Here is a 26,522-nt window from a genome sequence, read left to right on the forward strand (position 1 = left end):
CCTATTATCTCATGAATTTGTTGTGTAGGTAAGACTGATACTTTTACTATAGGATAAAAATTCTTTGAATGAAGTCTCCAAGCAAAGAAAGCCAGAGATACTTGAATTAGGTATTAAGTGTCAGTCTGATAAAGAGTAGAGATATTTCATTTCATTTTGTGCTAATGTTTAATTAAAAATCTGTTAACATTAGTAAAGACACTTAGCTTTATTTTAATTTCAGGTATGAATGCCAACCTAAAATAGACTCTTGCCATTGAATCATACATTTTGAATGTGATACTTATTCCTGTATTTCAGAGGGATAATGATAAATATTCTAGTAATATAATACTCATAAATTTGATCAATAATTAATATTTTCTCTTCAAATTTAGGAATGCCTTTTACTTTGTAATAGTCATTTCTGAGGACAGGCCTTCCAAATTCCTTGTATATTATCTCCTAAATTTTCATAACTATATTCTCACATTATTCTTGTTTTTCAAACCAGAAATTCAAATACAATGGATAATTTTTTTGGACAATTTAAATTTGCATATGATTTTTGTTGTTTTGGAAAGGGTAGTAATAAGTTATCTTTGAAGCCAATGCAAAAGACTAGGGACTTCAAAATTCCCCCAAAGTATTTACTAATTATTGTTAAATATATTGGTTGGTTAGCTGATTGCCTGAATTGTTGCTTCTGAAGATTTAAAAATTATCAAGTGTTGGAGGAAGGAAAAAAAATGAGAAAGGTGTTGCATCATTCAATTTCACCTTGAATTCCTTCTATTTTTTTAATCCCATTGGAACTCGAATATACCTTTACAGGTGACAATTTGAAAGGCAGTTTCAAAATCAGACAGGAACCTGATATTGTTCATGATTTTTTTCACTTACAAATTGAATTATCTGAATAATAATTGACTTTATCTTATAATTAACAATTTAATATTTGGGGGGCAAGATTGGTGAACTGTGTGTACCGCAATCATCACATTCATGTTTTTAATTTGAATGTATTTTGAAAAAACAAACTGATGAAATGGATAACAGACATACACTTTGGTTCACCTTTTAAATTAGATATTTGTTTTTGAGGAATTTTACATAATGATTGATTAAATATAATGCCTTGAATTTCTTTTGCACTTTAAAAGGTAAGTTTTCAGAAGTGCCTATTTTGATAATTTATATGACTATCATGATGGTAAGTAATCATACAGTTAAGCCTACTGCATGCATTAGAACATTTGATAATAAATGGCCATTATTGCCTTTTTATGTTATTGGCCAAAGGAAAGAAAATCTAGTTATTGGAGTTATATATAATGTTCAGCATATTTAAATAATTTAACATGCAAGTATAGAAAGGTAAAAGTGCAAACTTTTTCAATGGGTTGTCTTCTCATTAGGGGTGATAGTACTCTTTTTTTCTTAGTGTGTAACAGTAATTTTTAAAAACACTTCTAGGCAAGATGCCTGAATTTCTCATTAACTTCTGAACATATCTTGGTGGAGCCTTATTTTTCTCTATTCCTCAGAAAGGCGGTGCAGCAACTGACTGGGTCCTGGCAGTCACCAGCAAGAGTTATCTTTCTGCAATGAATTGGTTATATGATGGGTTGACTTTTTGAAAGTTAGTTAGCTGTAGTTTCTCTGTTAAAAAACAAAACATGTAGACAGTAACACTACTATGTCTTCTAGGGCAATTGAGAAGGATGATAATAAATATCAATAATGCTGTTTTGTAGATCCCAAAATAGGACCGCACACTCCAAACCTCCTACCACAGAAAGAGCACAATGATAGGATTTACATAAATTTAGATTCACACAGTATGGTTTCAAGACAGATCCATATTAGCTAAATTAATCTAAGTAAATCAATTTATAAAAACTTTTTTTTACTAACTTGTTAGCAAGTTCTTTAACCCTAATAAATTAAGATTTTAAGAAAATGTATCCTGCAGAAGACTCGGCATTCATAGGGATAATAAGTAAAATTATGAGTCACCAATTTGTGTCCCTCCCTTTTTTTTCTCCTTCTCTCCAATGTCAGAATTCTAGAAGTTCAGACTTCTAATGAATTGCATTGGCTGCATATAACTTTGACTGCTTAGTTTGGAGGTCCAATTGCAGAGAATCCAATTTTAGGCATTCCCTCCAGTGGGGTAATCCTTCCATACTCAATAGAGACAGAAAAAGAGCACGATAGGAGGAAAGCATAGGGGAGTCTTCAAAGACAAGAGATAGCAAAAACCAACCAAACAAACAAAAAGCAGAAAGGAATAGAACTCCTCCTCTCCTCCACCATCACCGTGACCACTGCCATAACTGGAAGAAAAAGAAAAGACTAGTTATGAGCTAGGATTCAGATGGAGAGGCTAACTATACTGAAGAGAAAGGGTTAATTGGAGATGTTGAAGTTAGCAACTTGAATTTCGGATCTTTTTCCCCAAGACAGCAACTCATGGTATAACTCTATGCAATTGGCAGTGAGAAAGCACATCTAACATTCAGTGGCACCTTGGTGGCCTATGGGCTCCATGCTTCAGCAAATATAAAAAGAGAATGTGTGCTTTTATAGATAACAAATAGCACTCCTCTTAACTTTTGATTATCTCAATTTTCTTCTTTCTTGTCCAAGATGATTTTCTTTAAGATTGATAAGTTACATAATTAAATTCTGGCATACAGGTTATTATTAAAGTTATCGGTGTCGTTTATAAAAGAGTTAACATTTGCAAAAATGTTCTAATATACAGCCACATTACTTTAAAAAAATCATCTCAGTCATCCTAATTGAGCAGTAGACTTAAAATGCTCGCTTACAGGATGTGGCTGTTCTGGTCCTCTCATTTTTAATTTAAAGTAATGCTAGTTTTTGCTAAATGTGGTAAGAATTTCTTATATTTTTGTTATGCCTTTAGTTGCAAAACACAAATGTCGACCACGCTATACTTGTATAAAATGTATTATTTTGAAAATCATTGATAAATATAGTTATTGCCATACCTCATGCACTTTGAAAATTCCAAAGCCATAGGGTGCTGTCAGATAACTTTATAAGTGGTGGCTTAAAATGCTGTTGCCTACTTCAGCAATGTAGAAAGAACCACACCATATATTCTGTTGAAGGCAAAGCTATCAGAAGCAATGTCAGTATGAAAAGGCTTAAAGTGAATTATTCACCTCTTAACACTCCCTTGTGTTCAGTCTGCTGCAAAGAGAATGCTCACTATCAATGTTAAAGCAGTGCCTTTGAAGTAAGGGAAAAGTTCAACTTGTTTGGCTTTGTTTTCAACCCAATGGCATCAATATACTTAGTCAAACTTATGTCCCTAATTCAAAAGAATTTTCAAAATTCCACTCCTCTGTACCCTTTGGGTATGAAAACACTGGCTATCTTAGTGTAGCTGAAGCTATAATGATAAGATTTAACACTATTACTACACATCCAACCCCAAATTCATTTGTCACAAGTTCTTTCTGAGGGCGTCAAAGCTCACCTTTGTGGATTTCCTCACTTATGATGTCTTGGATCAGAACCGTATGTTTGAGCCCAAGTGCCTGGATGAATTTCCAAATCTGAAGGCTTTCATGTGCCGTTTTGAGGCTTTGGAGAAGATAGCTATAACTACATGCAGTCTGACCACTTCCTGAAGATGTCCATCAACAACAAGATGGCCCTGTGGGGCAACAAGAGAATATGCTAAGCAGGAGGTGGACTTGATCTGCTTGTTTTATTCCATCTTGTGCCTAGGGAGCCTGTACTCTCTCTTCTCTGCTCTTTTCAATAAATAGCATTTAGGCTAAAAAAAAAAAAAAAAAAAAAAAAAAGACATACCTTCATTCTTCTTTAATAATTCCCATTCTAAATCAATACCTTTAGAATTAAAACTTTCTTCATATTTGTATTGAAACATTTGGGAGGTCCTTCTTTTTGTCTTTTATTTATATTTAATTAATTAACATACAGTGTATTATTAGTTTCAGCAGAATTTAGACATTCTCAGTTATGTATTATCCTCAGTGCTCATTACATCATGTGCCTTCCTTAATGCCCATCACCGAGTTACTCCATCCCCCTACCCACCTCCCCTCCAGCAACCCTTTTCTCTTAGCTATGGATTATATGTTTGTAGTTTATTGCATATGTTATAATTCCTGATCAGATCTCAGATACTGCTAATTTTACATTGTTGAATGCTGGATATTTAAAATATTGCCTGGAGTCCGAGCTAAGTGTATGTTTGTGGAATGAATTTACCCACTGAGCCTCCGTCTCAAAGGTTAAAAAAATAATAATAATAAAATTAAAAAAAAAAAACAGACATAGAAAATCAAAAGAATGTCTAGGATACTAGCAGTTTAGAAACCACTGCCACCTATGTTTCCACACCAAGGATTCTGGAAATGCCAGAGCCCTTTGGTTTGTCAAAAATTGTTCTCTCCATAGGAAATTTCCTGACTGCCCCATGAGTCTGTTAACATTCCGTGACTCTGTCACGGGAAATATAAGAGAATATTGGCAAATTAGCACCAAGGTATTGTGTATATATATATATATATATATATATATAGCACTAATCACAGATTGAATTCTAGCATTTGCTGAAATTGCATCTATGATGGTGAAAACTAACCATACAATCCATCTTTCTAATGATTGAATTATTTTTTTCTCTTCCTTTTGCAGGAATACTTTTGGAAAATAGTATTCTGAATTTTTTTTTCCTTAGAAATTAATTAGAAATGGGACTCAGAACGATGAGGTCTTTATTTTTCTTATCCCACAGTTGTCTCATTTTCTAGTAATCTAAATATTGTTTTAAAATTGCTCAGACTTTCATTCGCTTATCATTATTCCATGATTATTACAGTGCTGAATGTAGGATTTAAGTGTAAAGTTATAACAAGAATTGTCTTCGGTAACTAAGAAATATTCATATATTATCTCATATAAAATATAAAACTACACATTTTAAACAGTATATCCTAATTTTACCACCAAAGTTGCAAAATTGTTTTGAAGATATTTTGCATACACTTTGGTACATCTTAGATACTAATCATTTTATATTAAATGCCTTTAGAGGGCAGCCTGGGTGGCTCAGTTTAGCACCACCTTCGGCCCAGGGCATGATCCTGGAGACCATGGATCAAGTCCCACCTTCGGCTCCTGCATGGAGCCTGCTTCTCCCTCTGCCTGTGTCTCTGCCTCTCTCTCTCTCTCTCTCTCTCTCTGTGTGTCTCTCATGAATAAATAAATACAATCTTTAAAAATAAATAAATAAATGCCTTTAGAGTCCTTACAAAGATATTCTATTCACTTCCAATTGTAGAATCAATTTACAAGACATTTTCTAAATGTAAAAACTCACTGTTTCTGAGGACGGATCCCAGTTCTTCACAATATAGCCATGTTTGTTTTCTGCATTGAAATAAGAAAGCTGTTCCTTTGTTGGAGTGCTTGGCTGGCTCTGTCCGTAGAGCATGCAACTCCTGATTTCAGGATTTCAGGGTCACGAGTTCAAGTTCCAAGTTGGGCTTGGAGCCTATTTGAAAAAAGAAAAAAAAAAAGCTGTTCCTTCTGTTCCTTTGCAATAAATGCAGTCTGCAAACTTCGTTTGAAGTATTTATGTTATGGCTGGGTAAATGGGAACTGTGCACAAGAAAAACATCTTTGAAATAAGTGAAAATTTAGCTAAATAATTCATACTAAGGTGGCTATCTTATAGAACTGTTGCTTGGGTTTGCTAGTGTGGCTAAATAGATCTTTATATCTTGAATCCATTTGTAGTCTGTCCAAATGAATATGGAACTTCTACATAGATTTTAATAGTTGGCTCTGTGTAATTTTAAAAGACAAAGTTCAGAAACAGTCTTTATTGAAGATATTTTAATAAAAGAGCTTGTAGTTTTATAATCTTCTGTGAGATGGAAGGATCTTCAGCACATGTGATATGCAGATATCACCTTAGATTTAATTCAGAATTACCTTTTATTAGCATACAGTAATGAACCTTTTTTTGAGTGTAGAGTTCTATGTATTTTTAATCATATACATATAAAAACTTCATGAAACCACCATCACAGTCAGGATACTAAACATTCGATCACCCTAAAAAGCTTCTTTATGAGGATGCCTAGGTGGCTCAGTGGTTGAGCATCTGCCTTCGGCCCAGGATGCGATCCGGGGTTTTCATGGACTGGATCCCATATAAGGCTCCCTGCAGGGAGCCTGCTCCTCCCTCTGCCTATGTCTCTGCCTCTCTCTCTCTCTGTGTCTCTCTCATGAATAAATAAATAAAAATCTTTTTTTTTAAACTTCTTTACGTTATATCTCTCTAGTCAACCTTAAACCTTGGCATCCACTGACCTGTTCTTTGTCATAACAGTTTTTGCTTTTTGCTTTTTTGAGAACTTTTATAAATGGAATCATACTGTATGCAAATTTTTGAGATGGCGTCTTTCACTCACCAAAATGCTGTTGAGATTCATGCAAGTTGTTACATCACCAGTTTGTTTTTTTATGGCTAAATTGTTTTCCATTGCATCCATGCTCCACAGTCTATCTGTTCACCTATTGAAAGATATTTGGATTGACTCCAGTTTTGAAAAGAGAGCTCCTGTAAATATTTATGTACAGATCTTTTGTGTGAGCCTAGTTTACATTTCCTTAAGGTAAATACCAAATTGCTGTGTCAGTCTGGGTCTCTCTCTCTCTCTTTTTTTTTTTCTCTACGGATTATGCTTTATTGACATCATGTCTAAGAACTGCCAAATGTCAGGTCACAAAGATTTTCTTCTAGGTTTTACCTGAAGTTTTATATTTACATTTAGACATATAATACACTTTGACATGTAGATATATATACATATGTATGTATATATACATATATGTACACATACATACACATGTTAAGGTTCATTTCTACTGAATTATCTATTGAATTGCCTCTGCAACTTTGTCAAATATCAATTGGCCGTATTTCTGTGGGCTACTTATAGACAGTCTCTCTGTTCTATTGGTCTATGTGTCTTTGCTGTCTACAGTACTACACTGTCTTGATTAGTGTAGCTTCACAGTAACTCTGAAAATAGTGTGAGTTCTTCAACTTTATTCTTTCTCAAAACTATTTTGCCTATTATAGTCACTTTGCTTCTCGTTACAAATTTTAGTATCCTCTATAGGTATTTACAGGAAATAATGCTGTAAACATGAATGTTATTATGTTACATGTATAGATTATTTGAGGAACATTGATGTCTTTACCATATTGAGTCTTCCACTACATTAACACAATATATCTCTTCATCTATTTAGGTCTTCTTTGATTTATTTCATCAATTTTTGTCATGTTCAGGGTACAGATTCTATACTTGTTATTTCAAAATATTTAAATTTCCCCCCTCTCTTTTTAATTTACCCTTTATTTATTTTTCTTGCCTTATTGAGCTTACTGGGTCTTTTAGTAGAACTTACCCAATTTCAGCCAACATAGTTCAGTTTCAATAGGTGTTTCCTTTTGGTTTTCCTCATGGATGCATATTTTTAAAATCATGATTTGTTTTCTAGAGTTGTAATAGGATGAGCAAATTGTAGAATATGTAAATATATAGTCTGATATACTTCAGGAATAGTTTATTGACTATTGCTGAAAAAATTCTGATTTTGAATATCATTTATAAATTGACTACAGTTTGCTGAGTAATACATAGAGGAGAAATACAAAGAGAAATACATAGAGGCAAATAATCAAAGAAATGTTTCATATCATGCAGACTTATCCGCTTTGTGTGTTTAAGTGATTACTTGTTTATATCTCTGTGTTTTCAGTGCAGAGGAAAGTAAAGAATATCTAAGTTTTCATGTTCAGCAAACAAAATAACAAGAAACAAAAAAAATTAGACAAGGAGGGGGCGGCTCAGTCTGTCATGAGCAAATAATCTCTAAAAAATCCCCAAACTTTTGTCTTTGTATCTCGACTGAAAAAGAATAAAAAGATCCTCATATTCTAAAGTTTTTAAACTGTTTATTTTGGGACTTTTCTGTAACTACCTATTAATTCCAGGTACTTTAAAAAATAATAAACAAATTTTATGTTTTAAAAGTAAAAGTCACTGCATTCGAGTTGAGTTTTAAGAGAAAACATTAGTTTTAAGATTAGTTTGAACGGAAGAGGATAAAATTTTCAAGAGTTATAAATATTCATATTTAATTACTTTGCTGAAACCTAACAAGCTGCAAGTGTCTGACCTCAGATTTTACTTTTTTCTTAGACTTAAAAGTTAAGATTTAGAGATATGCAAGGTAGAACTAAATTTTTAGAGTACATTATTGGAAAATATCTTAAGGCCCTTTTATTTCTGAATTAAATGATGCTGTGGTACATATGGCTTTTGTTTTGGGTCTATTTTCATTTTTCTATGCAAATACAGTTATTTTATATTCAGATTATTTTAAATGAGTTTTCTGACACCCTTGGAGCCTGGATAATGAAAATGTTATTTTCTATATTAAAGCCAGTGTGGTTTTTATGGTGAGTTAGTTATATGTTTGTTAAAGGCCAAATGGCTATTTCATTATGGTAATTATAAGCACACACACAATTTCTCACGTTTCTACCTATTTTAGTGGGTAAATGCAAGCCATATTAGTAAACTTCTGATACTCTGCTGCTGATTAAGTTGTACATTTTTTAAAGTTGTATTTTGTGAAATTCTACAATAATAAACCAACCTTTCTTTCTTTCTTTTTTACATCTTTTTTTTTTATCTCTTTCTACTCTCATTCCTCCTCCTGCATATGTATACCTGTTTGTCTCTGTCTCCTGTTTTTCTCTTGCCTTTCTCCTTACTTTTATTTTTCTCACCTTTCTTTCTCTTCTAAAATCTCTTCCTCTTATGTTTCTATTTTCATCAGAATAACATTTGGTAACAATGCTATTGCTCAGTGTTCATCAAACACTCTGATGCGTACCTGCAAACATACACACACGTGCACATGCACACAAAATAGCTCTTCATTCGGTGGGGAAATGTATTCTAATTCTCAATTTAAGTTCTGTATTTTATCAGAGCTGTTTAGAAGTTTACTAATAGGCAAACACTTTCAGATACTGTCCCTGTTAGAGCGGAGAAAGGAAAAGTTTCCCAGTCTGTCTCTCTGTGTCTAACTGAATAGGAATCCATATCCTGTGATGCTCCACCTAATTAAAGCATTAAAATCACAAGGTAACTTGTATTTATGATAACTAGAGTTTCTACTTCCACTTTACATTTTATTCTCTCCCCAGGATTCTGTTTTTCTGAAGTGTTCTAAGATATCCATGGCTTAGTCTTTAACTGACAACAAAAATGGGTTACATACATGTTTTTGACCAAGTCAACAGATTTTATTAAGTTAAAATGTGGAATTTTAAGTAATTGAAGTTTTAAAAATTGGCAACATTCTTTTTTTTAAAGATTTTATTTATTTATTCATGAGAGACACAGAGAGAGGGAGAGAGGGGCAGAGACACAGGCAGAGAGAAAAGCAGGCTCCATGCAGGAAGCCGGACGTGGGACTCGATCCCAGATCTCCAGGATCACACCCCAGGCTGAAGGTGGAGCTAAACCGCTAAGCCACCAGAGCTGCCCAAAAATTGGCAAAATTCTTTTGCAAACATTTTGCCTCAGTGTTGTTTTCCACCTACTTTTTATTTTATTTTATTTTACTTTATTTTATTTTTTTATGAAGGCTCCACTCCCATCATGGAGCCCAGTGTGGGGCTTGAACTCATGACCCTGAGTTCAGGACCTGAACTGATGTTAAGAGTCTGATGCTTAACTAGCTGAGCCACCCAGGCACTGCCTCCCTCCCTAATATTTTTACTACATTGTTATCCTTAAGAATGGATAGTTTACCATTATAGAAATAAACACTAAGGTGCTTCACAGAATCTAAAATCTAGTAAAACATGTTAATGAAAAATGTCTGTACCAACTACTAATTAAAGTGGATTAGAAGTGAAAAATGTTTTGACCTTGTTTACCTTGGTCTTTGCACTTTGATAAAGTTCATTTGAACAATAACAAAGGACTATAGATTAAGAAATTTATGAGAGTATTTCCTGTCCCCAAACTTTTAACAGACAGTGAAACTTAGTACATTAGGCTATTAGTCTGAACATGTCTTTTTTTTTCCAGTAATAGTTCAAAAAACCCACACACACAAAAATAAAATTATAACATGAAAAAAGAGTACTAGTTGTTTAAATTAACTTTTTATAAGGAAAACACATATTGTATTACATTAAGCCTTACCTTGGGCCCTCTTCTTCATGAATTGTATGCTCCGGTGTCCCTGATTCTTGCATGCTGGGTGATCTTGTATGAATCCATAGCTGCTTCAGAGCACAATGGTGTGATATGAAGTGATGCAGAAAACAGGAGAACCTTTGTTGCTGAGTCAGCTGCAAGAAGAAGTGATGTGTATGAATGTACAGTATAGGGAGATCTATGAAAGATCTAGTATCTTTCTCCCAAAAGACTCTGTTCCATGATACAAGGAGAATTCAGTTCTTTTTGGCAGACCTCCACATCAGTTTGGAAGCAGTAAAACAACCACAAAAACAAGCCTGGTTTCTCAATGTCGTTACTCTCAATATTTTAAGTAACATTTTCTTTCTTTTTTTTTTTAATTTTACTTCACTCTGAATAACCAGAAGTAATACCCTTTTATTCTGTATAGTTTGAGTTCAATGCCATAGTCGGAATGTAGATGAGAATGAATTATAGAGATGAGTTCAGCCATATGTGCCATGCTTGTAATTGTTATTGGCAAAATTTGAAGTAAAGGCCCTGTCTCTCTTAATTGAGGAGTGGATGACTTTAAGTGATATTACATCAAGGAGGGCATAGAGTCCCAGCAGATGATGTAATTATGTTTAAAAATGAGTATTATTAAATAATTCACACTTTTAATATGGAGAAATTAGGTCATTTTTCCACTCCTCCCACAAATGTTCAATCTTAATATCTAAGTCATGAAACAACACAGACAGTGTTATCCATCCCGGTAGTAGCAGAGAATGCCAGTTATGACAGGCTCATTGTTTACTTATTAACAGGTAATTTGTGGACCGGAATCATTTAATTGTTCTGAGTACATAATTACATGTCAGCAATTTCCAATTTAATTAAAATGTCCAAATCTGAAGATTAAGGGAATTTTTGAATTATTAATCATTTTTCCACTAGGAAATCTTGTTGCTCTGCAGGAGATTTGTCCAGTGTACAACTATACGTATTTTTTTCCTTCTCTTTCGCAGACAGACAATTTTCCCGCAGAGCCCAATTACATGGGCAGCAGGCAGCAGTTTGTTCAAAGGTAAGGCCTATTAAATAACTTTCTCGGCTTCCCCATTTGCATTCGTGTCAAAATTGCTTTGCAAGAGACTACACTTCAGATTCGGACTCGTAGAGACAACACTTTCTCTTCTTTTTCTTTATATGTATTTCAGTAGCTCCACGTTTAAGGACCCAGAAAGAGCCAGCCTGAGAGACAGTGGGCACGGGGACAGTGATCAGGCTGACAGTGACCAAGACACTAACAAAGGCTCCTGCTGTGACATGTCTGTTAGGGAGGCACTCAAGATGAAAACTACTTCAACTAAAAGCCAACCACTTGAACAAGGTTAGTGAAGCCTTCCAATGCTTACAAAGTGTAAAGCTTAAGCAATCATTATAAACCTATTAGTACGAGAGTTGCAGTTTATCACGGTGGAATGGACCATTGATAATATATCAAAAGAAACAGCAAATCCTCAGCTTGTCCCAGATAGAAAGCAACTTATTCAATACCTCAGTTAACAACAGGAAGAGGAAGGGCATGGATATTAGTCTATAATCTTCTTAAAATGAGAACTTGACCTAAGTCACTAGATTGTTCTTATCTTTATGGGCATTTCTTAACCCTTCCCATTTTGTGTTTTATTAGCAAGGAAAATAGGGCATATGTTAGCTAGATTTGCACATCTTAATATACTAACTTACAAGATTAAATTTAGTAAATGCACCACTTTTAGGTAAAAAGAAAACCTGACTGGGATTTTATAACTCTTAGCAGGGTTATTTTTAGCACGGATTGTAGCTTCAATGTGGTTTTTTCATGAGTCAAATTATAGCGAAGCAACACTTTTGGCTACTTTTTTTGATTTACATCTAAATCTGCATGGATGTCAAATAGACATGTATTTGTTTACCCTGATAGAGACATAAAAAAGAAACACTTCTTATTAAATACACATATTTTTTTCCTGAAAGTCTATCTTCGATGTTTGATATGCCTCCTTTTTATTAGTTTTGATGTTTTTATCATTTCAAACACAACGAACTATTTGCTACTGATTCACCCAAAGAGAAGTAAGCAACTCATGTGTAAAACTTAGATGCAATGAATAGGTTTTTACGTCTCGTTATAAAAAATGAAAAGGACTGTTGTATAAATGGTATTTCAGAATTACAAATGCATGTTATATTTGTTAATATTAGTTTTCAAAAACTAATGGCATTTAAAATATCTAATATTTATTATTTCATTTTTTTAATGAGAAGCTACATTTATACTATGCGACATAGTCACTTATTCTTGTAAGTCATTTATTGATTGACAATTCATAGAAAATAATTTTTTTCCTGTAGTGCAATCTGTCATGTCACACATATTTCAACAGATATGATGTTTATTACTTTCTCTAATCATGTTGAAATGTTAATATACACATTCACACATATATAAATTCAATACAGAAATAAATACATATGTTCAGTATAATATATATTTATATTTCTGCACTGAATATAATTATTCTGGATTTATTTTAAGGTTGGCCTCTCCAAAAGTCTTCTTTTTATAAGTAATAACTGCCAGATATACCATAGCAATTTTTTGTCTAACAATGCAATATTCCATTTTAAATTATTTTCAGTAAAAAGTATTTGAATGCTTATGGAATATTCATAATGCCTACAGATTTGAATGTTTACTTGAAGTGGCTTAAATGATATTGATGGGTTTTGACTATAGCGTATTATAGTATGTTAATTTTTTAGACAAATTTTAAATAATGGGTTGTTGGATCTTAATACGTGAATACAGAACCTAACGTAGACTCGTCTATGTGTATAATAAAGTGATTGACAGATAATGCATTGGCTACTTTTTGTAAGGCTGCATAAAGTAAAGAGTTTGCATTTATTATATCTTCATGAGAAACTGTATTAATCAAAAAGTTGATTGCTGTTCACATTAACTCTTTAAATTTTTTTCATCAACCAAGTGAGCAATGTATTTGATGAGAAGGGGTAAGGACCCCTATGGAAAAAGGAAGTGGTTTTATTTATGTCTGAAGATGTAGTTTATACTAAAAATCTATTTTTTCAATTTTGATATTAGAAAATAATACCTTAGAAAGGTGGCTATTGTTCTTAGAAGAATATATATTGGGCATATATTTTAGCTAATACTACACATAAAAAAAATTGCTAGTCTAAGATTGAGAATGCTAATGCAAATGTCTCCTCTAAAACAAGAGTTTCCACACATCCTTATTAATAAATATGGGAAAGTTATAATGAATCTGAAAGCCACACTTAGATAATCTATGAATTATAGGAGAGATACTGACCTCTACTTTAAAGCATGATTTCGGAGGATTAGTTAAAATAGTATTTCATTGATTCGTTGACTGTTTATAAACTCATTTTTTAATAAATATCTATACATCTTTTCAATACGTGAGGAAGGTTAGATTCTTTAGGAACATCAAAAATAAATTTGACTTGGAGCCTGCCTTCAAGAAACTGTATGTAACTAGTAGAGATGGGAGATCTCTCTCTCACTTTCTCCTTCTCTCACTCTCTCTCTCCCCCTCCATCTCTCTTTGTCATTTGCCTCTGTCATCTTACCTATCTCCCTATCTATCTCCATTATCTGTATGATCTTTTTCCTCCCTTTCTCTTCTTCCTTCCCTCTCCCTCCCTCCCTTATGCTCTCTCCCTTTCTCCCTTCCTTTCTCCCTTCCTTTCTCCCTTCCTTCCTTCCTTCCTTCCTTCCTTCCTTCCTTCCTTCCTTCCTTCCTCTCTTTCTCTCTCTTTATTTTCTTTCTTTCTTCCATGTATCGATGTTTATACCTTCGATCTACCTATCTAGGTTCAAGGAGGAGACTAGCATTTACTGAGCTTTTACAATTTTCTATAAACACTGCTAGTTGCATTTCAAGTTTGGAGTTTTATCCTAGGTCTAGATATAGCCAAAACTTGTGTCTTTGATACACAACTTTGTCTCCAAATGGGAGAATTTGCTCAAATAGACAATCTGATTCACTGCTATGACTAGATATCAAACAAAATTTAAGAATAAGTTAAAACCTGAGTTCATGTAGGCAAACCTTAGGGGAGAACATTAAAATCGTTCATATGCATTGAATGAATCATTCAGTACTTAAAACTTATTATCCTATTTCGTTTTCATTGCATTTATAAATAGGTAAGTACTGTTACTCTCACATTTAGTGTGTATTAAGAAATTTTCTCAATATTCTATAGCTGTAAATAGTGAAGTTAGCATTAGAAATAAAATGACACGCCTTCAGAACCCACCCTCTTACCCAGTGCTTTATACTATTCACATAATGAACAGTTTACTCAGAAATAATTTTAAAATGTTTGAAGAAGCAATCAGCCATTGTCTTGGTCAATGTACTCTTGTTAATTTATTTGAAAAGCATCATGAGAAGCAATGCCAAATTGATTCAATGCACACCTATAAAGGATAATTTTCTTTACAGATGAAAGATGATGACAGCTGTATTTAAGCAATTATGTCAGATTTCAAATATTAAACCCAATTTTTAATACTTTTAAAAATCTCTTAAAAAACAAAAGTAAATTTCCTCTTAGGGGAAAGAAACCAAAAATTAAACAAAAAGAAAATTGTTTATGAGTTTTTTCTCTTCCAAAAATTTTGTAATAGTGCCTTAACATTTCAATTAAAAAATCAGTAGCATATTATATTTTATATTTTTATATTAATTTAGTTGGCTTCTTTCCTTGTTTAAACTTTTTTCTATTAAGAAAAACAATGTTCTGTTTCTGAATCAAAATATTTCTTTAACTTAGAAATTAGAATCAATTCCAAAAATAATCTTTACATTTTCAGTGTAAAATTCTATGCTAATCATGGTTTTCCTTTGCAAATGACTTAGGCCTTTGAGATTTCATATTACTAGTTCAAATATTACTTTTTTCTTCCCTTTTGTGCAGATTTTTCCCATTTATTCTACTCTTGATAATTGTGTTTTTTGCTACCATCAGTTTAATCACCCCAAATATACAGCACTAGTATATGTTACTCATTATTTTAGCAAAAATATTTGAAAGGGTTCAGTAGTTAATTGAATGGGTGATGAACAGCACTACAGCTAGGGATAGGTGTAAGGATTTTATATTAATAAATCCTCTAATAGAAAGAGGTTATTTTAGTTTCTTTTAGTGGGATTTTAAAAATTCTCAAAGAATGCCTTTTAGTTTCTTTATATTTGATTGCATTTTTTACCTTGCTTTTCTATTTGTCGATTAGATTTTCTGCATACTCCCTTTGCCAAATATTATAGGTGGGTAGGTAGGTAGGTAAGTAGGTAGATAAAGCAATCCAATTTGACCACTTTAAAGAAGTGCCTATACCTTTGAATTTCTGTCCTACAGAAAGTCTGGTACAGACTACAGAATCCTGGTCAAGTATTTTGTTTGTTAGCAATGACATTTTCCTTCTTTGAAAAGATTTAGTAAGCCTTCCCTAAAATTCAGTAGTCTATATTGATTCCCATATAATAAATGTGTAGAATTCATGAATGCTGATAATTTCTCTGAGCTCCTTATCAATAGCTTAGGACCATTCTCAGTTTTTCAAGGATAGTCAGTCTTCTGCTATCGAAACCAACTGCTTGAATTGAAGCCACAAGCTAGTAGAATAGCATCGCACATGGTAAGTGTTGACAGCCTTTGCTAGGGATGGCAGTGGAACATCACCATGGGAGAATCTAAAATCCCTGCTAGGTGACCAGCTGTTGGTCCCTTCCTCTATAACTGGATTCCAGTACTTTTCTGATCCTCATAAGTTGCTTCACTCAAATTCTTTCTCAATTCTCCTTTTAATTAATTGCCGTTTAATTTCTTCTTCTTCTTCTTCTTCTTCTTCTTCTTCTTCTTCTTCTTCTTCTTCTTCTTTCTATTCAATTCTGTGCCTCCCCTGTCCTCCCTCTTCTGCTAGAAAATCTGACTTCCTAAATTACATTCTGGATTCAAAACATTTCACAATGGAATCCCTGATTAAAATCTAATACAAATAAAATCAATAGAAAGTTGAGAATGATAGAAATACCAAATAAACCAGATTTGCTTCAGTGAATTCAGTTTTAAAACAAAATTACATTCTTAAGGGTTGCCTTCCTTCTTCCCAGAGGACATTCTGGAAAACTACAAAAACTAAAGTTAATGGATTTTTGTTGTTGTTATTCCTTTTTGTTTTGTTTTGTTTTTTAAGATAGTGCTTGAATTTTGCTTGTGGGCCCCTTTTTTTTTGTTTTGTTTTTTAAGATAGTGCTTGAATTTTGCTTGTGGGCCCCCTTTTTTTTTTGTTTTGTTTTTTAAGATAGTGCTTGAATTTTGCTTGTGGGCCCCATATTCAAAACAAGATTAGGCTACTTTAAAGGACTGCATATTGGTTATGTGATTTCAGAGTTTGGGGAGCCTCTGAGTCCCACTCCTTCAAATCTGCCTCCCTAATTTACTGCATAATGACTTCAGTTTCACCATATTTCTAGTTATGTTTGGAAAGGAAATGTTTAAAGTTTCCACAACCTATACTTTACCATGAAGGAATGATTTAAAAAATGAAGTAATATGAAATAGAAGAATAGAACGTGAAGCTTTTGTCTACCAAAATAGGGGTGGGGCCATATATATAGGATTTTGGAGGGAGTTATTAGACAGGATTAGGACCCTGAACACAATTTTGACCTACTTTGCAATTTCCTCTAGAACTGACCCATAATGGGAAAGTACCAGCATAGTACTTTTATATTCATTCTCAAACTTCCATTCTGTGTTCTGTGCTGCACTATGGTTACTGCAGCTCTGACCCTTCCAATCCATCGGTGTTTTTCCCCAGACCTTTCTAAAATGGACAACAGCAAATTGCTTCTACATACATAAGGACAAGGAGGTGATGGCAATGTCCATCCTCTCAGCAGCCATCTCACAATCTCTGAGAATAATCTTAAAAAGAAATGCTGCTGTAAACTTACTAATAGTCAATTTGTCTTTGGAAGAAAATAGAAAATTACTGCCATATACGGGGGACGATAAGGAACTGTTGAGTATTTAATGTCAGGAAGAAATCATTTACGAATTTTTAAAGGCACTGCTGCTTTATGATTCCAATATGTGGCATTTAAGAAATTGTATTATTTGCCAAGAATTATTATTTTCAAGCCCAATAAGTTTTCATTGGACTGCACTTATTGAAGAGGACCTTAATATCCACATTTTCACTCTCTTGTGCTGTCTTTTAGGACTTGCAGAATTCATCTGGCTTTACATTTTACTGAATAAAATATTCCCCAAACTGTGAGCAGTTTCAGCTTATTTTTGATTACCAAACTTGCAAATAGTCCCATAGTTCACCTAACTTTAAAAGTTTCAATGACATCTCTTTTACTCATGTGCAAACATCTGCTTCTAGAATCCAGCAGCTGGTATCATGAAAATAGAGAGATTTTATCACCCTCACATTTGTTCTCATCGTAAAGCCTCCTTAACAAGTGTTGCATGATTTACTATAGACTCAATGTGTTTTTGAGATTCTCTTGCTTTTAGTAAGCACAGCAATGACTTTTGCTAAAACACTCCAATTTGGATGTTGGGACAGTATTTCTCAAACTTTTAAAAACTCATTTTGCCTTGGGGGAGGGGCACCCCTCCCAGCCTTAGAATTATTTTATCTTTCAAATACTCCAATACAACCAGAGGATTTTCCTATAATAGTTTTTTAGAATGACATTTTTTTTCATTTTTACAAGTAAAATTCTATATTAATATTATGTAGACCTTTATGAATATTGGAGTATGCCTGTAAACTATGACAATCTAGAAAGGTTTTCAGTTCATCTGTTAACTGAGAAAATAATGTTAATAGGTCTTAAGCTTCTTTCAAAAATTTTCCATTATTTCACTTGAAACATATAAGCTACTACTATTGCAAGTTCTCTGTTCTTTTGAAAGCCATGTTATGAAATATTAGAGTAGAAAGATTTTTGAAGTATAATTTCCCTGTTTTGTAAGTAAGAAAGCAAACAGGTTCAATGACTTTAATAGAATCTTCAGTTAGAGGCAGAGACAGTACTAATTCCAGGTTTATAATTTGTTGGTCTGGAGCTCTTCATGTCTTTCCATTCCTATAACACTTGATAAAGAAACTTCTGTGCCTCTAAGCAGGTACTTCAGATTTGTCATCACATTTCATTTCTTTATTAATCTAAATATGTAAGCAGTTATGATTGAGAGCTTAATTCTTGATTCATATATTTTGAATAAATATTTAGTATGCTTATATATTATATATATAATAAATATATTAAATAGAAGCTCCAAAAGGTAAAAACAAACAACAACAACAACAAAAAAACTATCATACCAGATGTAACATTGACACTACTGTTATTTGTCACCAAGTACAAGGATGCATGTATTTCTTCTCTGGGCATAAGATCTACACTTCTAATTGTAGGTCCCTGATATTTTCTTAGTGCACCAAGGAATAATGACTCCAGGAGAGATTTTCATCCACTCATTTATATAATCACTTTTTTCTTTTAATGAACAACTGTGCCAAGGATGCAATGATGAACTAATGCACAGGCTGGGTTCTCAAGGAGCTCACACTGTAGTAAGATATTTGACATATAAAATATGAGGTTGGTGCAGTGAGAGATAGACCCCAGGTATACATGGAGTCATGAGAAAGAAAACCCAGCCAACGTTTGGGCAGATCAAAGAAAATTCCTGGAGGAGACTTGTGAGCTGACTTCCTTCAGAAAATGTTTATCTCACCTGGCCTAGAGATGTTGGGGAGAGAGGATGACAGGGCACTCTCAGAAACACAAGTGAAGTAAAGCAACGTATGAACACATGTGAGTAGGAAGGTGTGAGATTTAGAAAGAGGTGTATGACACAGAGATGACAAGCCCAGTAATGGGACAGCTGACGGGGAGCCATTAGAGGTTCAGGAGGTAACAGTTCAAAGTTTCATTTTAAAGAGATTATTTTTGTCAATGTCTGGGGAGACAGGGATACTCTAGGAAGCTGAGAAAGTAGTCCAAAGCAAGGTGAAATGAGGCTCAAAGTAGTAAAGAAGTAGCAGGAATGGAACTAAGTGAAAGATTAAAAATTCCTTTTTAGTATATGACACTACTTTTACGACTAAAATAAATTGCTTAGCATTCATTTGAAATTGACTTTAGGATAAAAGTTTCTAAAGGAAAGAAATCATTTTATACCCAAATAAATGGACTATAACTTGAATTATTTAAGTACAATTTAGTGTAATTTATACCACATAGGTTAAATCAACACATAAATATTAGAAACTTGCAGCATTTTCTCCAAATGAACAATGCTTATTTGTATGCTGGAACTGACTTACTAAAGAAACTTCACCACTGAAAGATGATAGGAAAAAACAAAGCAAAAAATCAGTTAACCAGATCTTTGAGAGAACTTTTAAAAAACAATGAGGTAGTATGGGACATGGGTCATAATGAATCTTAGCATTATTACTTGAGCAACTGAGTTCAGTTTACCAACGTGGCAAAGACAGGTTGAGGTCATCACTGGGAAAATATTTGGGAAATAAAAATACTTCAGATGAATATCAGAAGAGGCAACTGGAAATTATAGTTTGATAGAGTAGAAGTTAGGAGGTATAAATTTGGAAACCATTGACATAGGATGATATTCAAAGTATGTATATCAATGAGAAAGGCCATTGAGAGAAAAGAATCCAGGAGATTAGAATCCATGAGTATTGTAAGGGAAGGATCCAGGGTGGAATCCTGCAGGATTTCGAAGTTGGGAAGGGAGAAAGTTCAATAATTGTTCAACCCGCCAGGGAACATATTCAGTATGTTCTGTGACAATCCAAAATCCAGAGACCTCATAGATGAGTTATGTGACTAAAATCTAGAATTTTTAGATTTCATTTCCAGCCACGTATACTTGAGAGCCAAATTAAATCGATACATTAAGTAAGATTGGATAATGCTGTTATATTAAAAACAGGGCGATACTGAGTTCTATTTTGCAATTCAATGAACTAGTTTGGAGTAAAGGCCCATATATGTGACCTGGCATCGTGAGCATAAATATATAAATTCCAGAGTTCACTTGCTTTGAAGGAAGGACATTCATTTGGAATCAAATGTTTTGAATTTTTAATGTAATTCAGTAACACTCTGTATAGTATCATATACACACATCATATATCTTAGGTGCTATGTTGTGTATTTATTCAACAAATATTCGTTGGGTTTCTGGTATGTGCCAAGCACTCCCCCAAGTGTTGAGGATTGAATAGTAAGCAAAACAAATATCCCTGTTCACATTGAGCTTACATTCAAATGATGATAAAATTCTTAAATGAACTCTTTTGAAATTTCCAAAACCCATTTTCACAGAACTGATTGTCTTGTAATGGAAGTAAAACATATGCCAAAAAATAATGAAATGTAGAAAATAATGTGCTATTGATTATGTGCCTATAAAAGGGTCTGAGAGTTTCAAAAGAATAGAATACTGATAATTATTCAATGAAGACTTCTTACAAAAGATGAAATTTGAGCTAAGACCTAAGGGACAAAGAAGGTTTTACTTTGAGAGGTGGAAGAAATACAACAAATACATAAATGCAGTCATGGGATATGGAAAGTGTATATAATATTTGGAGGATAATGAATAGTCCAGTGTGTCCAGAGGAGAAGGGACAAAGAAGAAATGCCGATGAAAATGGGAAAGAGGTGGTAGGTAAGGGAGGAAGGAAATAGGAAAGCCATAACATTGCAGTAGCCAGAGATAGGCAGGAACAAACATTTTGATTCTTTAGAGAATCCAAGAAAATGAGGCTCAAGGAACAGCTATGCAATCTGATAACCGACAGATCACTCTTGATTTCCATGAGAGGAGTTATAATGGAGTGATGAAAAAAAAAAAAAAAAGAATTTCAAAAAGATAGACCATGAAGTAAGGTCTTCAGGACCTTCAGGAATTGGAGATAGTAATTTCTGTTATTTCAAAGAGACCAGCAAATAATGGAATGAGGGAAAGAAAAGGAAAATAGTAGCTAAGGAAGATAATATTATGAGTGAAAAATGCTGTAATTATTTAGGGTAACTAATTATTAATATACTAGGGCAGAGGATCCCATTAGAAGGAAATATTGAAGGATTGGGCCAGATAGAGGATATTCATTGGAGCATGTAATGGAGATGCTAGCTTTAAAGTAAAAATCAACTCTTTTTCTGTGAAGGAAAGAAAGGAGAAATAAATTAAAAAGATAAACAGCAATGTAGAGGTAAAGGGAAAATAATTATAGAGTTCATAATAGGTGGGCCCAATCTTCTCTATAAAGTACAAGGCAAAGATCTTTAATCTTATTATTTTACATAAGCATTTATATTATATAATTGGCCTCACTTTTGTGAAAAGCCAAGGGAGATCCAGAAATCACCAAAATATTCTATGCCAAGGTACACACCTGTCAAAAACAGATATGGCATTTATTTTATATTTATAATTATTTAAAAAAAAACAAGAAATAGGAATAGGTCATATAGCAAACTGTGTATATTTGATAACTATATAGCCAAATACATTAACATATTCAAATTTGTTCCTCACGTACTTTCCAGTTTCACAGTCTGAATAAATGTTTGAAAGCTGATGTTTTGTTATATATGCTTAAAATTCTTAGAACAAGATGCTTTCCAGAATTAAGAATTTTTCAGATTTTGGAAAGGTGATATAATACGTAAATTATATGTTGTATAACATCCCCACTGGATTGTGGGGCTGTATTCACAATCAAACACATTAAATTTTGTAGTAAAAAAGGCCGAATGTTTATGCTAAATGGACTAAATGATTACTATAAATAGCTTATATCAGTTCAAGTCAGTTTTTACCACTCTATGAGTAACCATCATTTCCAGATCTAAAATATTTTTGAGGGCAGCCCGGGTGGCTCAGTAGTTTAACGTCGCCTTCAGCCCAGGGCGTGATCCTGGAGACCTGGGATCGAGTCCCATGTCAGGCTCCATGGATGGAGCCTGCTTCTCCCTCTGCCTGTATCTCTGCCTCTCTCTGTGTGTGTGTCTCTTATGAATAAAAAATAAAATCTTTAAGTAAATAAATAAAATATTTTTGGATTTTAAAATTATGCACAAGGAATTGTACTTAATTTGTATTTTGAGGCTTTTGCTTCCTTATTAACAACCATTTATACTGTGATTCAAGTAGTAACATAATGAAAAAAAATTCTACCACTCAGAGAAATTATTTATCCAGTTTCCTATTAAATCATAATAGAAATGTGCACTTCAGGTCTTGCTTCAGACCAAATATAGGAAAAAAAAAGGTCTATCACCTCTGTAATAATTTTGATATGATAAATATTTACCTTTGGAAGCTAAAATGTAACCTGGGAACATGTAAATGTTTAATTACTTCATAAGATCCTTTTGAGTACTACTTTCCGAATCTGCAGACTGATAACAAATACACCCCCACTTCTGATACAGGGTGTATTTTTGAAGCAAAATACATATTTCATGGAGATTGATTTGTCTGCCCCGGATTTTAGTTTCTTTGAGGTTTTGAAAATTCATATTGAGGAATGAAATTATTTTGTTTTGTTTTTGTCCTGAGTCATTTCCTTCGTAATATTAATTACTGTGTTTATTACATAATATCCTTTATATAGACATATGATTTTTGCCCCTACAAATTAACATTTTTTAAGATATTTAAGAGAATGATGGCAAGAAAACTTTGATACATGCAAAGAGAACTTTTGATACATCAAAAGAAAACTGATACATACATACATACGTAGATAAGCATTGCTTCACACTGCTGAAAAATGATAGATAATAAATCTTAAGTAAATGTATCTGATCATTTTTTTAATTCATAGAGTTGTATTGTAACTGTTGCTCATAACCATTAATTAAAACATAAATACATTAATTCAATAAATATTATTTTAACACTCATGTATATGACACTCTGCATTCAAGTTGTTTAGTCTTTGAAGATGTCAATCCTCTCTATCCAACTAGCTATAATTTTGTTCGTTAATTAGTAAATAAAATTAATTCTGGTGAGAAATGAATAGGGAATAACTTCATATATTAGACATGCTTCTTAAAAGTGGAGTAAGACTATAAGACACAGGGTAAATCAAATATTTGAAACTGGGATAATAACATGATCAAAGATTGAGAGATGTGGCAGGTGACACCATAATCCAGGTATAGAAAAAAACAAAGTAGAAATATTCTTATTGGAATATGGGGTGTAGAGTTATAATGGAAAGAAATTGGACCAAATGAATAGGTTAGGGTCAGATTATGAAAGACCTTGAATGTCATACTAACGAGTTTGAATCATATTCTACAAGCAATTGAAAACTTTATTTTGAGTGGAGTTATCTATCACTTTTTTTTAGAGTGATTAATTAATAATAGACCAGAGGAGAGTTGGAAATGAAAGGAGCGCAATGGCCAAACTGATCAATCATCAAATTTCAAAAAAGCAGGGGCATGGTTAATATTTTCTAGTTTTTGTATATCAAGCCATGCAATTTAATTACTTTGCCCATAAAATTTCATTGAAATCATTCTGAGCAATATAATTCAAAAGGAAAATTACTCAGTTCAAAGTATTATCTATATTTGTTGATAATTAGCAAAGTTGTCAGAGCTGGCAACCGTATCTTAAATATAAATCCTAGCAAAATCATTAAACGATTATAAACACTGGACTGACTGTGTGAACTTACTCAGATAACAGAACATCAGCTACTAGCAATAAAGAATTAAAAAGAAAAAAAAATATTGAATACCTATATATGGCAAGCACTGCACCAAGAACTTTTTTTTTTTTTAAGAGAGAGAGAGGGAGCAGGGGAAGGGACTGATCGAGGAGAAAGATCTTAAGCAGGCTCTATAGCCCAACACAGAGCCCCACCTGGGCTAGATCCCCGCAACCCTGAGATCATGACCTGAGCCAAAATCAAGAGTTGGATGCTTAACCCACTCAGCCACCCAGGTGCTCCTGCTCCAAGTACTTTTAAACAAATTTGTCCTAATGGCCAGCTGATAAGATGCTCTTATCTCCTGTAATCAATGAAAAGCCTTTGCATCAGAGCACTGAAAGAAGTTGCCCACAGTTGAGGCCTTTAGCAGTGTAACAGTTGTCCGCTTGACGTCACGTCTGTGCTCTTTCCACTCTAGTCCCTTCTGCTTATTTAGTCTTCAATAATCGTGTGCAAAGAGAAATCCCCAAGGCAGTTATGCTGCATATATTAAACTCAAGCATCCGTGTTACTTTTAGAACTATGACAGACGACTCAGAGATATCGAAGTTACATACACACATTTAATTCCACTTTATTAATGATCTACAATTTGTAAAACACTGTAGTCTCTATGTATTAAGGCATTTCACAGTTCTCTAGGTATTTGATCAAAGGTTTTGCACAATTAAAACGGAACAAAAAAAGCTTGGATAAATTCCATTTACCTCATTTTTTTTTCTCCATCCCAAACCTGCCAGTATTTTCTATTTTCATTATGTCTCCCCAGCCAGCTCCATTCTAATCCCAGTAAGGGTTATTACCATCCACTTACTCACCCAAGTCAGAAACAAGGAATGGGACTCCTTTTCTTTCTCTCCATTGTCTCAGTAGGTATCATTAAGTCTTGTTGTTACACCACCCATTTCAATTTGAAATTTCTTCAGTTCCCCTCCTTCCAGGGTATTTCCCCTTCCCAGGTTGCCTCCCTTTATCAGAATACCCTCCCTGGCAAGTGCTCACTTGCTTCTTTTGTTGTCTGGTAGTTAAATACTATCCATTAGCAAGACAGTGTTGTCCTTGAGATGTAAATTTGATCATTGCACTCCCCCAATTACAACCCTGCAGTGATTTCCATGGAGTACTGGGGAAAGAAATCTTCAGTTTTAACCTTGGCCTATAAACCTTGCCCTTGTGTCATCCTCCTGCTAGCTTACTCTACACCAGCCAGGGAGGTCTTCTTCCAATTTCTTCTTTCATTTCTCAAGAAAGTGGCTTCTGGTGCTGAGACCTTTTTTGCACTAATTTGTCTCCCCTAGTAGTCTGCAAGCTTTGTGTTGCAAAAGAGATACCTCTCTTATTCTTGATGTACTTTCAGTATATCCCCAATGTTTATTTACAAAAAAAAAAAAAAAAAAAAAAAGTTATGGAGGATTAAAACAAGATCAAGGAGAAGATTTTAAAGAACTTGAAGTCTCAGGGTAAATATTATTGGATCTTGATTCTGGTAAATGACATGGTAGTATATTAATCTTCAGGGTAGTCAGGTCTGTTGCAGTTAGAAACAGATCCAACAAACGTTTAATGACTTCAAAGAACTGAATTATGCACATTTACTTAAATTTTCTCATTTACCATACACAATTTTGAATAATTTTATAAGATAGTTATAAGATAATTTTATAAGTTATAATTGCCTTTTCCATTTTAAATAGATGAAACAACCAGTCTAACTAAGGTCATCAAGCTTTTGTGTGGCTGAACCAAAACTTTAGCCTAGGCTATCTGATAACAATTTCATGGGTCTGTTCATTATCTCACAGTGGCAATTGCGTATGTGAGAAGTAATGAAGTTTTCGGTAGTCTAGGTGATATTGAAAATAAGAGGGAGTCATGGGGGTGCCAATATTTTGAGACTAAAAGCCTCAACATCTTGGTAAGGAGTAAGACAGGGTCATCAAGATTTCAAAATTAAAAACTTCCATCAGGTTGTAATAATATTGTTGGTTATTGAATAGTATTGGCTGGTTAAAGCAATGTGCATAGAAAGCAAGTGGTGCAGCAGGACTGAGTACAAGAAAAATGAGATGATGTAAAAAGAAAATACAATCCATTTGAAATATATGATACTCCCCTTGAAATATCTGACTGCAGACTTTTAGATTATTCTGTAATATTGAGGGAAAGATGGATAAATTTGGGTTATCTTTTTGAGTGTCTGTTACTAATATTGGACTATAAAGTATATACAAAAATTAGAGTGTGTGGATAAATCGACATGTTCGGGAAAAGAGTAAAATGAATTGTCACTATGAAACACAGGAGACAAATTAGTAAAATGAAGACTCATCTTGATTCTTAGC

At 33.5% G+C, this 26,522-nt stretch overlaps 1 protein-coding gene across 3 annotated transcripts in view; it reads left to right on the forward strand.

The window, feature by feature from the left end:
* The window catches only part of PCDH17 (protocadherin 17), a 96,118-nt gene that overhangs the window by 21,727 nt on the left and 47,869 nt on the right, over positions 1-26,522 (forward strand). For 2 of the 3 annotated variants that reach the window (XM_038569681.1, XM_038569683.1), the window contains exons 2-3: positions 11,303-11,361; positions 11,495-11,667. In XM_038569681.1, the coding sequence (XP_038425609.1) occupies positions 11,303-11,361; positions 11,495-11,667 (232 nt within the window). The remainder of the gene's footprint in view (positions 1-11,302; positions 11,362-11,494; positions 11,668-26,522) is intronic. The other variant, XM_038569682.1, reaches the window with a different exon arrangement.

This window comes from Canis lupus, chromosome 22 (assembly GCF_011100685.1).
Source record: "Canis lupus familiaris isolate Mischka breed German Shepherd chromosome 22, alternate assembly UU_Cfam_GSD_1.0, whole genome shotgun sequence".
NCBI classification, from domain to species: Eukaryota; Metazoa; Chordata; class Mammalia; order Carnivora; family Canidae; genus Canis; species Canis lupus.